Below are 15,879 nucleotides of genomic sequence, written 5' to 3'. Positions count from 1 at the left end.
TGTTTCTTCTCTAGAAGGATGCCCTTAAATCAGAGCAAGGCACTCCCCCGAGAAGAAGTGGGGAAGAGCTGGCTGCCGCGAGTACAGCGGGAGCTTTCAGGGTCGTGAAGGTTCAATCTGATTCCTCCAGCCAAGCAGGTGTCACTTCAGAGCGAGCGCCTTGAGGGCTTTTCCGTGATAATAACCTTTTTCCCTGGTCAGGGGCTGAGGAAAGCATTAATGTCGGTCTGCAGCGGGGGGATGTTCACGGGCACCAGTGACACCCCAGCCGCGGGGGCTCCCCACAGCCCTGCGCTCCTCCCTGCCCTCCCTCTGGCCGTCTTACCACTCCAGGCTGCCTTTAAAATTCCTTAAGATCAGACCCGTGTTTGGCACAGGATGGCATTCAGGGGTGCCATTTCTTTGCGTTTGCGGCACTTCCTAAAAAACTGGTTCCCCGGGTTTATTTTTTCCTTTATAATCACAGGATAGATGAATTTATTTTATCTTTACAAAAATCTAGAGCCAATTCAATCTGGGTGGGGATTACAAAAAGCTGAGTGTGGAAGTCTGTAACCGAAGCCCTATAATCTGGAAGGTAACATGCTGGAGAGCATCCTTGACAGCAGGATTTAGAAAAACTGCCAGCTGTTACAAAAGGTAACGACCGCAGGAGCTCCTCACGCACAGAGCTGAGCGGTGCTGTATATGCAGACAGCCTGTCTTCGACTGTGCCTTATTTTTCCCTTTAGTAGCTCAGTCCTTTAAAAAGATCAAGGCGAACGTACGTGGTCTGGTAATGCGGTCTTATCTTCTAGGTGACACCTGTACCATGGCAGACTACAGCCGGCTCAAAAGCATCCTCCTGGACCTGCAGGCTCATCAGCAGAGCCCACTGAGCAGCCCGGCCGAGGACAGAGTATCCCAGAAGCGCTTCTTAGTTGAAGAGATGTTTAAGCGCTTGGATGTAAACAGTGATGGGCATCTCAGCAGCTCTGAACTGGCTCAGGTGGGTTTATTGTTCAATGAAAATGGAATTATGAAGTGAATTGCATTTTTCATTCAAAGTGTGAATTGAATGTAACGCAGCAGCACTCTTGTGAGAACGGTCGTTTGTAACTGTCCGGCCGGCAGCAGGTAAAGGAGGGAAATCTACTGCAGCGTGCGAGTCTCTCTCTGCGTCTCTAGGGAGACGGTGTTGTCGCAAACATTTGAAGCTCCTCTACAAACACAAAACATGGCAGCTTTCCAGCCCCATCCATGCTCATGAAAATAGATACTAATCCTCACTGCTAACCATCATCTTCTGAAGTATTTCCAGCTAGCTGGCTTGGGGAGAATTAATTTGGGTTTTTTAGGTGCATGTAAGTTATGCAGAGGTCTCTTAGTTCTTCCTCCCTGCCTTCTGGACCGTGCATTAGCATGCATTAATGTGACAGCAAAGTTGGAATATTGTTTAACAGGTTTATTTTCCCAAAATCCCGAGGCAAATGCTGAAACGTTGATTAGCAGAACCTAATAACGATAGAAAAGGTGAGAACTTGAAAAAACCTGTTATTTCTAATTATGGGCATGCTGTGCTGTCGGAATTCATCTAATTGGTAAAATGAACCGAACACACAGCCCAGGCGCTCGAGCTGATTTCTCTGTGTCCTGAATTTGCTCTTTGCACATGCAGACCTGAGAAAACAGTGCTGTAAATATGAGAAAAAGCATTATGCCAGATGTGGGACAGTGTTGTCTTCTCATTGTGTCATCCATGAGAAGAATTAGGAGCAAACACCTTTTCAGAGCCTTTTGGAAGCCAGTACCTGCCTGGGACCTGTTCCAGTTTCCAGAGCTGGCACTTCACCCTTTGCTCTGCACGAGCGTCTCATCTGCGCTCACGCTTCCCAGCAAACACGAAATGCGTTGCGTTGCCAGCGTGTAAATGCAAGCTGTGAGCAAGCAGGACAGACACCAGCTCGCTCCTCCCTGAGCTCGCTCCCGTGTAGGACAGTTTGCACTGAATTTTAATCCTCAGGCTGTTGACATGATGCATGATCCTTTCTGCACAATGCAAAGTGTCAGCGTAAATTCCCTTAGATCTCAGAGCTATGAATATATACAATACCTCATCTAGATGCAATGATTTTTTTATAAAGACATGGTAGGTATAAGAAAACACTTTTATCTGAATTCAAAGCCAGCTTTTGCATAGTGACATCTAAGTGTCTGTTCTACTCTCCAGTTTTTTCCCCTTTTTACATGAAGCTTATTCCGTCAGGATGTTAAAACTCAGTTCACATGGAAATAAAGGTTTCACAGCCTGCAAGCCATTACCATTAGGAAGAAACAATGACCTGCATTTTAAAGGAGCAGGATTCAGCGCTTTGAGGTCTGCCGCAAAGTTACAATGGGCTTCATTTGCAGATGTGCTTGGAGCCCAGCTCTCTCTCACAAAAGCAAGTGTAGACCTCGGGCTACTGTTATTTTAATTCTTCTCTTCTCAGTGTTACCAAATTCGGTAAGCATGCTTGCACATCTGGAGCCCGCTTCAATTTGATGGACCAGAATGAGCTCAGCCCTTTCACCCAGACATCCTCCACAAAGGCTTGCCACCAGCATTGCTGAGCTGACAGCATGATCACCCCTCAAAAGACAAAATAATGCCAGTTAATGCAGTATATAGATAAGCCATGAATACTTTTAATTCTGAGCTGAGTGGCACTGATCTTGGGCCCCTTGGTGGGAGCGTGGCTGAAGTCCTGACAGGGCTGAGGACACGTCTGCAGGGAGCTCTGGGGCTCTCGCAGCGGCAGTATTCAGTTTACATTTAGCACTTCAATTCTTTATCTTTCTTGTTAGCTCTAGCAACAAGATGATTTTCACATGCTCTTACATGACCAGTTTATTCATCCAGTTTTCAAAGGATTTTTTTTTAGGTCATGAGCAATTTTTAGTTTTCTGTGTATATAGTCTTAAGAGAAATTGTCTTGCCTTGTTAGGTAGCTTTGTGATTGATTTGCATTGGCTCTTTAATTTGAAGCTCTCTGCAACCTTAAAATTCCCCCAAAGATGGGAATTTCATTGCCCATGGGTAGAGGCAGCTGAAATGAACGTGGTGCAGTGGGATCTCGTTCTCTCTGGCTGCTGGATGAGCTGCTGCTGTGCATTTTCTTTGTTTTATTTAAAAGAAAAATAGTCTCTCGAGCACTATAACCTTGTCTGCAAGGAAAAATGCGAGGCAGGTAATGTGCACTGCTGCAGAAAAAAGGCATTTTTGAGACCTGGAGGGGGATCTGTCAGAGGCTCATTGCAGAGGCGCTCGCCCCAGAGGAGAAACTGGAAGCAGAGCCCTTCCAGAGAGGACAGTCCTGCGTCGGGGCAGCGCCTGGCGCTGGGAGGTGCCCAGAATCTTTGCCCACTTGTTTGTTCTCCACAACAGAATTGCTTTGAGCAGAAAGATGGCAGCAGATGGTCCGTCCCCCTCTATTTCGAGCTGCTTTGCCTCCTGGCTGCTGGCAGACCCTATCAAATAGCTTCCCTCCAGACCCAGCGGTGCGAAAATGCCCGTGTAGTTTTGCAGCCGTGGGTATGCAGGGCTGTTAACAACGGTGGTAATTGGAATGTTATTTCCATTTAAAATGTTAATGAATTTCAAAGTCGGATTCATAAATCTACTGAATTTGTTGCAGCTGAAGTGTTTTGTGTTGGACTTTTTTTTTTCCTGACGTTAAATCAAAAGGACTAGTAAAAACTTGTCAGTCTTATGAAAAGTTAATCAATTTTCAATACAAAGGTAGACAAAGGGAAATTTCCATCTTTAGAAGATTGATCTTGGAAGTTACGGTTGATCTCACTTTTATTGAACATTTTTACTTGCTAGGTGAAGGGTCATTTTTTTAGCATTATTACTTTGAATTGCTTCAATATAATGGGCCAAGACTGGAATAGTAAATATAAGAGTCCCTGGACTACAGCAGAAAGCCTTCCTGCCCAGAGGATGCAACATTTCAGCAGTTTTCTTCATGTTCTACCATAAATTCAGGGAACCTAACATTTTCATTATGCTTAGATCTGATTTTGGCTATTTGCTAACTTGGATGTATGGCTTCTAAAGCCCTCTTCATTTCTAATGTAGAATGTGTGAAATGTTTAGAATACATAAGAAACAAACTGTCAGGGGCTGGAAAAACACATTAGTGTTGAATTACACCATCCGCTCTTGCCCATTCTAGTCCTAAAAGCAAGGAATACAATTTTGTCCTTACCTACAGTGGAGAGAGGAAAAACGGACTTCCCTTTTTCCCTGTTGAATATGTATTTTTCAATACCTTTGCAAAGTGAAAATGTGTTTCTGTGCTGCTGCTGAAGGAAGAGGGTCCTCCCCCTCATCAGTCCGTGGCCCATGAATTGCTGAAGGAATGCGAATATCAGTTGTATCTTGATATAAAGCAAATACGTAACAATGGATACGATATGTCTATATATATATCTCCCCAAAGGTCATTTAATGGAAAATCGGCTGGGTGAGCCAGGATGACAGTCTGCAGCTTTGCATTATAGCTAAGACTACCTGTTCTCTTTGCTGCAGGTAATGAAGAAGGAGGACCTGGAAGATGATTTATCGGATTGTACACTAGAAGACCTTCTCGGGTTTGATGATTACAACAATGACGGCCGCTTAACCCTGCCGGAGCTCTATACAGCCTTCCGTGAGTCCCGATGCTTTTGTCTGTCCTGTTGAAAGCATGTGAATAGCTGCGGTGGCAATGTTGTCTTCCCAGACGTGGTCAGCAAAGATAATCCCTTTTTGTATTTAATGCCATGAAAATACTACGGAAGGCTTTTTTCTAACTGTGCTCCAAAGGGTAAGCATGAACTAGGAAGTTGGTAAAAGTGTGGGGGGCTTATTGTTTTCTTGTGTATTTTGTTGTGCTTCTTGTTGATGGCATCTTGTTCGTGGCAATGGAGAGCTGTTGGTGAACTGTCCAGGTCTGTAGACCTGAGTATGAGGTTTCTGAGTAACCCTGAGAAAACAGGGTTGAGACCTGTCCAAATGTCTTGTAGTAATGTCAGTTGGTTTGCTGTGGGGAAGGTGTTTCACTGAATATTCTGCCTGGAAATGATGTTTTCTGCATTTTGTTTCCATGTTAGTGAATTATGGTGTGCAGTCTCGATACATATCTCAGCACTGTTTGCAAGGATCCCTAGATCACTGAGCTGCTTAAACAGCATAAAAAAAAAAAAGTACTTGTGTTACCCCATTTATCTTCATAACTTTATGTTCAGGCTTTAAGTTAAGCATTCACTGAAGTCCTTCCCTGGAAAAGGCCCACATTGTCTCCTTCACCTGGATGATAAAAAGTTTTATTGAAGCCTGTCCCTTTGGCATACTGAGACAGACAGACAGAAAATGAGGGGGTTTTGCAACAATCAGGACAGTGAGCTACAGAATATTTGTATGTGGTTCATCAAAGACGTTGTTAATGCTCTTTAAACAAAACCAGGATTCAGCCGTTGAACTGTTGAGTGCAGGCAAAGGCTGATAACAGGCTGGTTACCTCTCAAGCTGGATTCTCAAATCTTTGCATGTGGGATTTTAAAGACAAAGTCATTTCAATATCTCTTGATTTCACTTTCTAAACCAGGGCACCCTGCTCCAGTGCCTGCTCGGTGGGAAAAACTTGGTGTGTGTGAGAGTCACCATGTTCCCTGCAACAGCGCATTCTTCCTTGATGCTCTTTGGTGAGCCACGATGCTAATGCACAACCTCTATTTTTGCCAAATACTCTGTTTTCTAAAGAGAGTGGTTTCTGTTTTCTTGCCTTCTGGCTTTTCATTAAAAAAAAAAAAAAAAACCACAAACCAACTTTGCATAATAATGTTTAAAGTGCTTTAAAATTAGCCCCGGTTGTCACCTTGGACCTGTTTGAACCACATATGCATTTAATTCAACAGAGCACACTCAAACCAGCGGATATACAGTAAAACATAAAACCTCATACATTAAGAAGGCCATAAAGTGAATTAACCCAGCTATAAAGGCTTGACACGCAGTTATTTGGGAGCATATTTGGATCAATGGGTTCTCAAAGTCACAGCAACTCAAAGCTAAATTCCAAGAGTCATTTGTATGAGTTTTTGGTTCAGTGAATTTTAAGTAGGCAATGAAAGTAAGACAAGTACAAAATATTAGCCAATGAACAGAGGTAGTAATCAATAAACTGCAAAAATACTGTAACAAAACCCAAGGCGTAACAATGAGTGTCGGTCAAAAGGATTTGGTATATGAAGAGAGTTGTTCTCCATCTGAAGCTGAAAATCAGACTTGTTCTCCATTCTCAATTTTCCCAGAATCTCCACTTTTGTTAAGAGCGGTTAATGGCTCATCAGTTTTTAATTTAAACACAAAGTTTATTGCTTGCGACTTTAGAAATTTTGGGGACTCTGTAAGCGAACTTCAGCGCTTGGGGAAAGTATATCTTTTTCCTTTATTACACAATGTAGGAAAAATATCTCAAAAATACTTCTAACACTTGTCTTAATCGCACGCTTCGGTTCTCAGTCCTTTAAGTGTTTGTAAAATTTGTGCTTCATAATGGCCCAGAATTTGGCTTGCAACAGTAGTTTAAAGGTACAACATCCTTCACATTTTTCATATTTGTGGCCCATTAGGGTGATCCTTTTGTTGCTTGAAACTCACCCAAGACACTCATTTTTGCATGCTGGCAGCAGACTGCGGGGATGGCTGCTCAGCAAGCCGGGGAACATAATTACCAGAATTCAGTGACATCAGAAAGTCTCAATCTAATTTATCCTCCCAAAAACTCTGTTACATCTGTTTCGGTGCACCGTGCTGTGGTGTAGTGTCGCAGTGTTGGAAAGGTTTGAAGATGACCTTGATAATGTGAAGAGCTTTCCAATTTGTTATTCTTGTGCTGCTTTAGAAGTTGCATTTCATTTCAAAGAGTCTCATGGCCTTTCTGTAACTTACAGAGCCACAGAATGGTCTCTTTCTTCCACTCCGTGTGTGTGTCTTGCTTTCTCTTGACCCATCATCTCTCTTCAAGACCCGCAGAGATTCAAAGGGCATTTTTGATCCCCATCCATGTTGATCAGTTGTAAATGACTGAAAAGTGCATGGATGAGAAGAATCCAATCTCTTTTTTGAAATGTGGTTTCACCATTACAAGCGCTACAACTTATAGGTGCTGGTTTGAGTAATGATTTCTAATCACGTTAATCATTTGCATACACATCTAATGCACAGTTTTGGATTATGGACAGAAATAGTGCCCCTCCTACTAACCCTATCTAATGCGTCATCTTTCTTCTGATTTTCTGAAAGCTCTTTTGTTCCTGAATCCCAAGAATACACCTTTTAGGACTTTGCTTATGTGTATGGCAATAATTAGACATCTCTATTAACACAGGATTAAAGTATTACTTTTCAAATTGCCTTAATCATAATAAGTAACGTATGAGATGGATGAAATGCTCTCCTGGCAGCTCTGGCAAGAAAAACTTGTAGGTACCTTCTAATTTCTCATTAATAAATCTTATTAGATAAGCAGGCTCAGAACCATAGTTAAAAAAAAAAAAATTAATATGATGATCTCAATATTTTCACATTCCAAAAATAGAGTGCTAGCAAGTATATTTGTCTGTTGTCTTTTCTTTATATTGTCACAAAGATTCAATAAATGAGTAATAAATGAAAGGCTTAGTTGTTGTAAGAGCTAAAGTGGAGCATGCATCTAATGAGCATGAAGATAGCCTGGTGAATTGGCAAGCACGTCACCCAGCTGAGTCATACTTTGAATATGCTCAGACGAGTGATTTTTGGATATAACTTCTGGAACCGTGTCTGACTGGAGGTCATTAGAATTAGGCATGTCACTTTTGGCATTCCTGTTGCCTTTCCTCATGGGAAAGTAGCAGGTTGGCAGATGCCTAGCTGAAGGAAAAAAAAAAAAAAAAATCAGCGTAATCTTCTAGATCTATATTATCATCAATGTGGACAGGTCAATTTGTAATACAAATATGTTGAAGAGAGGGAAAACATGCATTCCATCAAAATGGCTTTATCTTGTCAACATTGTTTAGCTAATAAGCAGTTATTAGCCCTACGATAAAATCCTCTGAAATTCTAGCTCATTGCCAGTTAGAGCGCTCTCCTAATCAACATCCACTTCTTTGCATTTCATTACGTTTTGAAAGCGCAGAAAAGGCCTTTTGCAAGCACCTTTGCTACCCACAGCAGCTCTTTCCAGTAGGTCACACTGGGTTTAGAAAGCAGCTGAGGTTGCATAAAAGACCAGGTTAGAAATTACACCCCAAGATAATTTCCCCGTCTCGACGCCGTCATGGCTCACCAAGGTCGCCCTACGCTTCCCAGCGCAGCTCTTGCTGTATCACACGGTTTCTAGTGGCTCTGCGGTGATGTTTTGAGAGCCATGGTGACATATCCCGACCAAAAAAACCCACAAAGGCAGTTTGAAAGAACAACACTGAATTGTTATTTTTCAGTCCAGTCGTTATTTGCCAAGCATTTATGCATATATGTTACATGTAGACAGAAAGTTGCCGTTTCTCTAAGATGAGAGATACGTTCTCATCTATGGATACGTTGTTGTCTAAAGAACACAAATACTGTTTAGGAGGAGCATATTTCATGCAGGAATGAATGCCGAAGAGGCTGCAGGATCAATGTGCTCTTCTCTTAAACTTCCTCTTACAATGCTGTTCATATTCTTTAAAAGGAGTTTGCTTTCTTCCCTGTTTCTGTTTTAGTTCATATTTTCCTTTTTTCACCTGTCCCTAATATTTATCAAAAGAGCACAATGGAGAAATATGAAAATGGGATATACATGCTTGCAGCGGGAGGTCAGGGAAGCGCTGGATACCAGCCAGGGAGGGCGGATGGTACCAGCTCACGGCGTGGATCCGTGTCCTGGGGCTTCCCGGCACTGCCGCTGGGGACTGGAAAACCACAGAGAAGGGTGAATTTGAATAAACTAGGCAAAAAAATGAATCGGGAGCTTGGGCTGGGCATGGGTGTTGGATAAATCACTGCAGAGAAGCAGCATTGGAGTGGCTCCGGATTTACTGCAGTGATCTGAAGTCTCCGGTAGCTGTATTCCCTGCCAGGCAATGCAACCGCGCAGCGTAGAGGAGCGAGCCGTCCGTCCCTGGCCCCTCCAGGCATCCTCTGGAGGCTCGTTAGAAGTGCAGAGTATAAAATGGATTTATTTTTGAGGTGTGCATATTTCTGATTCGCTGGAAACTGCTTTAGGGCAGGGCTTTGTAATTGTCCCATAAGCATGGAGATTGATGCTTGCCGGGGAAAAGCCGAGCTCTACCTTGAGGAAGAGGGAACAAAACCTGAAAAGGGGCTCTTGGGTCAAGTGGGAGAGGGAGTTGTTGAGTGAGGAAGGAAGCTTTCAGAAGTGTGACTGTTCTTGTTAGACATCTCATCTTAAGGAAGGTGATGAATACATTCTGTGCGAGGGAAATGAATACTTGTATTTGGAAAAATACGTCCATAATATATGTACCCCACGTACGCCTGGCAAGCCAGCTGTTCCAGCAGAAACTGCATCTGTAAATTCCATGCTCAGATTAAGTGTTTACTCACATCTTTACGAAGCTGCTCTCCTCGATGGCATGGCACGTAGGGTTGGGTATTTGTTACTGCTACCTTCCAGATAGATTGGTCAAGCCCAGTTAATTACATTGGACAACTATATTGTGAGATAAAATGTTTTGCTTGAGGTGTTCTCTTAAGCAATGTCGTAGCAACAGTTATCCACAGGATCAAATCATAGTCCTAAAATATTGACAATTTGTGCACCATGCTCTGCCTCTTCAGCTGTAATCTCCCTGGTATGTGATTTTTCTTTCATGTTGCTGCAGATATTGGTACAAACTTGGAAATAATTCATTAGCTTACCAACATTGATTTGCTTCTCCTGTGAGCTGTGTGATATCTCAACTTCAAACACGTCTTAGCAAGCAGAGGAGCGCCCGCCTCTCCTTTTGGTTTGAGGCGGTGTTAGAGGTGATGTGAACTACTCGGGAAAGAAATGAGGTTTCCTTCGGTTGGCCAAAGCAACCAGTTCCTGCTTGCCTTGAAGAATGATGTGCAGCCGTGTTACTGAGGATAAAGGCAACTGATTGGGCATTTTGTGGAATGATGAATTTAATAGTGCAGTCTTACAGCAAAAACAAAACTAAAAGTTAAAAATCAAGCAAAAAGCGGAAATTTAACACTCTTTAGCTGATTTCTGTAGCAGGTGCAGACTGGCTGAGCAGAGATGACGGGAAAAACCAACAAGCATTCAAGTCACCACAACAACATTTAGTAACCAGTGTTTCCGCAGCCGAGCTGTGATCCTGCTCTGGGTTTTTAGGCTTTATTAGGACCGAGCCAGCAGTTTGGCGTCGTAGGTGGATGCAGCAGCTTAGCAAAGCGGAGATACAGAAAGCGGTGCGCAGGGGCTCCCCGTGCATGGGCTGATGCCCGTGCTCTGGTGCAGGGCTGAGCTCCAGGCACATGCTTGAGGTCAGGGGTGCCTTTGATCAGCTCTTGGGATCTCCCTGCTCAATGAGTTCCAACTTTTTAGATCATCTTCAGAAGCACCTAACTCTTTGCCTTGCTCATAAATGGGGTGTAAGATTTGTGGCTTGAGCACTAGGAATGATCCTGTTGCACCTGGAAATGTAATTTTTGACTGGTAGGATGCCTCATCTGGGGATATCTAAGTGAGTTCATCCTTACTCCATGTTAATGGACAGGTAATTTCTGAATGTGGAAATGCTTTGATTTTCCTTTTTTTTTCCTCCCCCTCCTTTGCTATCAAAGAAACACATTCTCAAGGAAGGTGATTTCTTTTTTGCTCTCTTTTAAAGCTCTTCTTATTGTGGAAAATCTTCAGTTCTGAGCTTCAAGTCTCAAATCTATCACTGGGCTCCAGCAACGTGCCCTGCATTGTTTGCAGTTCCACAAAACAACTGCCAGAGTCAGGTTTTGGTGTGTCTTCTCAGTTGTTTTGCTGCATTTTGAACAAAGTAAAAGGCATTTTCTCGGGGCGGGGGGGGGGGGAAGAATTAATTTGTAGCAAGAAAGACAAATTTGTTCTAAGCAAAAATACTTCAAATGCTAAAATATGGTTCCAGAGAAAAAACTAAGAATGCTCAGATCAGGAAAAAATACGTTGCATGTGGATGCATCCTTAATGGTGGAAAGAGGGATGTGGTTTTGCCTTAGGCCAAAAAAGGGAATTGTTTCCATGTTGAGATCAGAGATCAATTCATCTAACCAGGTTTGCTGTTCAGTTTTGTACTTAGTTTGTATGTTCTGGCATTATGATTTGAATTAACACAGTCTCCTGGAATAAAATTCTGGCAGAATTGATGGTAAATGTAGACACGGTTAAAATTACTGATTTCATGCTTTTTGGTCAAGAACTGCTGTCCAGATTTTTGCAGGAAAAGACAGAGTACCTGACACTGGTTTTGCTGTTTCTTTCTGCGCAGACGTATCAGTTGCACGCTGGAACCAGTGCACTCGAGCGTGACTTGCCAAACTCCGGTAGTTTTTCAAATACCTCTCATTTCAAAAGATACTGTCTGCAAAATGTCAATGGGCTTAATATGTAATGACTGAATAAGAGAAAATGAACTAATTACAAGTTGTTATTGGAAATCAATTGTCTACAAATTGCAAAGAAAACTCAATAGAATGCAACATATCGGTGATTTGAAAATGCTTTTCAAGGTGCATTGATTTGTTAATCTTGGTTTTAAATGCAAGAATTTGCAATGTGGAGTAGTGCTTCAGAGGTAATGTAGTACAAACCGTATCGAATGTCTACACACAGTCTTGCAGGAGTAGAATATTTAAATATTTATAAGTCCTTATGAGTGACTCAGTGGTGCATAAAACCAGGCAAATACCGTTTCTCAAAAAATTATTTGTTCCATGCCAGCAATGTTCACTGAAGCAATTTCACAGACACAAATAGTAGTATTTTCGGTTGCTTGCAAAATTACGTCAGTGAACGGCAAATACAAATTTTGGTGAGACCATAAAATGGCTGACAGTCCTAGACATACATGTGCACCTTCAGATCACATAGAGATCTAAAAAGTATAATTTGCTTTTTCAGTGAGCTGGGAGTGTGGAATTGCAGGCTTTCCTATGGCTTTGTTCTGGTCTTGCAAAAGCAGATGCCATTTCTGAAAATCGGATCCAAACTTCCTGCGTTGCATTTACTTTTCTTTTTTTCAGTTAAAGTCTGGCTTTCTGGGGAATTTGTGAAGCAAATGCAGGATAGTCATGAAGCAAAAATGTCTTTTCACTAAAAATGGTGAATATCATAGTAAAAATGCATAAGATTTTACATGAAGTCAAGAGGTGTGATATGGTAGCATCCTGGGCAGGCTTTCCTAGGTCTTGTTTTATTACGTACAGACTGGAACATCTTAGCTGCTGTTTTCCTCTTATTTCTTGTTTTCTCTACCTGTTTTTCCAAGTGGGTAATTGCTAGAGCTGTGTTTTTCTTTTGAAATCTGCCTTCATCTAAGGGAAGCTGCTGTGGATGTGCTCTCTCTTTGCCCTTTCAGGCATCTCATGGATGCTTTGAATCGCTTCTCCACCTACGTGCTCTTCATCTTTTCTTTGGCCAGTTTAGCAGATTCGTAGCTTTCAAAGCCAAAAATGTTCCTTAATGTATCAGAAAAAGTCTGTCTAACATCTGTCTCAGATGCCTCTACTGCAGCTACCGCTCCTGACTCATGCTGTATTTGCCTCGGGTAGCTCGTGGTGCGTTTTAGGTTCAGTACCAGCAGCGTCGGTGCAGAGGGTAGAACCTCCCACATTGCCTGCATCGCCCTTCCCCGCCATCCGGGCAGGGATCGCACTGCTCTTTGGCCACTGTTCTGTGTTTTGTCACTTACTGACCCTTTTCCCTGCTAAAATCAGGGGCAGGATTAGTTACCTCATCTGGTTTTCATTTTATGGTTCTGTCCTGCATTCCTCATTGCTGGACATGTGGTCAATGTGTTATATATAACTATATGTGGTTATATTAAAATATTTTATTGTGCGTGGGCGCGGGTTGCCAGCCAACCCAACAAGCTCAGTACATCAGTCCTGCCTTCCGCTCTGTCACTCTCTGGTGTCCGTGGTGTCAGCTGGGATTTCTGTGTTCGTTCCAGATCTCGATGGAGATGTTGAACAGATTTGGGCTCTGGATGACTCTTCGTTGGCACCGCTAGAAACGGCCCTGTTTGAGTGGTCCCCTCTGAGAAATGCTTTTTGAGATCTGTCTGTCAGCCAGTTCTTAGTTCATTTAGCACGTACTTTATTGATATTGTATAGCACCACAGAGCTGCAGTGCTAATTTTTTAATCAAAATGGCAAAGCAGCCATCAGAAAATTACCAAGTACAGTACATATCCCCAGTGCAATGATACTATTTATGTAGAGCCACAGCTGAGATGTTTTTATTTCATCATCTTCACAGGAGAAAATCTCCTTGACAAATCCAGGATGTCCAGATAGAAAGTGAAAAAAAATAGCAGTAGGAAATTGAATAAGCTGAACTCAAAGGTTGGTTCTGCTTTAATACTTCCAAAAGGACTAAAAAAAGGTGCTAGCCTATAGAGAAAAGTAGAAAAGCTTCAGCGATGTTTCAGTGGCATCAGGATTTGAGGTGAAACTCAGCTGTTGCCAATGTCTGTCTTTAGCACCATCATAAAAAGCTCATTCTGAAGTTTCTTGATGATCAAAACTTCAGAAAGAACATCAAGAGCCATCAATGGAAATAAATAACTCGGAGCTCAGGCCTGCCGTGCCTCCAAAGCACCGCTTCTGCCATCGTATTTTCCCTCTGCAGTATAGAAAATGCATCTGCAGAATTTTTGTTTCTCTTTCTGCAAACCAGAAAGTACAGGTCCCATGGAACTCATGCTTTAAGCCTCACTTAGATCCTGTATCTTTCACCATGGTCCTTGCGCTGACATCCCAGCAGTATTATTAGAAACTTGCTGCTTAGAGAAGTAATTGGAGACTGTGATTTACCAAAAAGAAATGTGCTAAGCATATGTGGCTTATTTCTTTTTATTTGTCATTCTGGTCATCGTACAAACCTGAATCAAGTGTTAGAAAAGGTCCTGGGTACCCCCCTGGATGCTGAAGGGCATTTGGAGCAGCGTCCCGCGCCGTGGCCAGCTGAAACCCGGCATGGGTTTGCAGCACTGTGCATCACAGCCCCAAAAACTGCTGAAGGTGGGGATGGAGCGCAGGGGGGGGACAGGAAGGGGAGTGGGAATGACAGTAACTTCAAAGCAAAGCACCAAAAAAGGAGCAGGGTGAAAAGAGAGCATAAAAATATCATTTTGTGATTTCATAAGGTATACGCACCTTTTAAATATGAAATTAAATGGGAGAATCGAGAGCTTGAAAGACCGGGGTAACATTCAAAATATGCTTTCAGGCTGTATTTTGACATGAACTGTGTTTCACAGGGCTTTCCCCCAGCCTGATTTCATGTAGTTTCATTGCAAGTCTCGGGTCTGATGGAGCTGCTGCCAAAATTGCTTTCAGGTAGAGACTGTTACTGAAGTTTTTCCTGAAAGACCAACTTTGGTTTTGTTCTCCTGTCTGGCTCTGTGACCTGATTCTCCATGTCATTCATGCTTTGTTTTAATTGTGGAGAAAATAACAGTATTCCCCAGTGTTCAGTGCTACCACGAAGTGGAGTTGTACCTGCAGCCTGGTTTGCCGTCCTGCTGTTTACACATGGAAGCAAAAAAAAAAAGCCAGATTAGTTTGACCCTGGTCTCTGAAAACCCAAGAGCCATTGCCAGTCATGACACTGTATCCGCCAAGTTCAGGCAGTGCCACTGCACTGTTTGTTTTTACAGCAAAGGTGCTATATGTCTATTTTTAATATACAGTCTCACAACTATTAATTGATAGCTCTTGCAGTTAGAATACTAAAAATTTTGCTGCACAAATGTCTCCCTTTTACATTCTGCTCACCTATGAAAGGCTATTGATCGAAGGAACCCATTGCTGGTTGGAGGGGGGATAAAAAAAAAAAAAAAAATTCTGCCCTGAAAATTCAGGAGCTGTGTACGGAGCCCTTAGCAATCTGATGAGAGGAAACACAGCAGTACTACTGCCTGGCCAGGCTTAATGTTGTTCTGGGTATCTAATCTATCTCCATTAGCACAGCTCTTGAATGCCCTGAATAAAATTGGGGGCTGGAGAAAACATATTTGCTAATGCTTTTTCGATGACACTGGAGAATGGCATGCTGTGTCACCCGCTGCTCAGCATCTTCCCAAAAACCTGGTGTTTTACGTGCCCGGGAGAGAGTTCCTCTAGAGGATGATTACTCATTTGTGGGTATAAGTCCACATGTAAGGTTGTAATTTCCTGCAGCTTACAGCAATGAAGTTAAAAATGAACCATCCAGCAGGGCCTGATTGGCAGGACGGGAATCAGCATTGCCAGGCTGACGCCTGCCAACTTCTCCATCCCCTCCCAGCTTACGCTGGGAGGTCCTGCTGCATCGGAAATAACAACTCTTGTTCCTTACGTATCTCATTTCTTTCCTATTCTTAGGAATGCTGATGTCTTTTTCTTTAATATGCTAGTCCTGCAGCAAAAGACAATGGTTGCCTGTTGAGGACACCTTGCCTTGGGTGGGAGACGTGGACCTTCCCATCCTGCACAGCTTCCTGCAGTAGGGCAACCCAGATTCATAAGCGCACCAAAGCAGATGGGACCAAAATTCCTTTTTCTGCCCTAAAAAAACAAACGAGAGCATGGCAGTCCGGACATCTGTAGCTGATATGCAAGCATCACTAGATAGGGTTTATATTCCTGTAGGACCTGAAGGC

General features: G+C 42.8%; 1 protein-coding gene across 2 annotated transcripts in view; it reads left to right on the top strand.

Moving 5' to 3' along the window:
• Positions 1–15,879, top strand: part of FSTL4 (follistatin like 4) — a 239,901-nt gene that overhangs the window by 127,895 nt on the left and 96,127 nt on the right. For both annotated transcript variants that reach the window (XM_075715510.1, XM_075715509.1), the window contains 2 exons: positions 798–988; positions 4,556–4,676. In XM_075715510.1, coding sequence (XP_075571625.1) covers positions 798–988; positions 4,556–4,676 — 312 coding nt within the window. The remainder of the gene's footprint in view (positions 1–797; positions 989–4,555; positions 4,677–15,879) is intronic.

Source organism: Pelecanus crispus, chromosome 8, assembly GCF_030463565.1.
Source record: "Pelecanus crispus isolate bPelCri1 chromosome 8, bPelCri1.pri, whole genome shotgun sequence".
Lineage (NCBI taxonomy): Eukaryota > Metazoa > Chordata > Aves > Pelecaniformes > Pelecanidae > Pelecanus > Pelecanus crispus.
The sequence above is the reverse complement of the archived record's forward strand: the minus strand, read 5'-3'. Positions and strand labels throughout refer to the sequence as shown.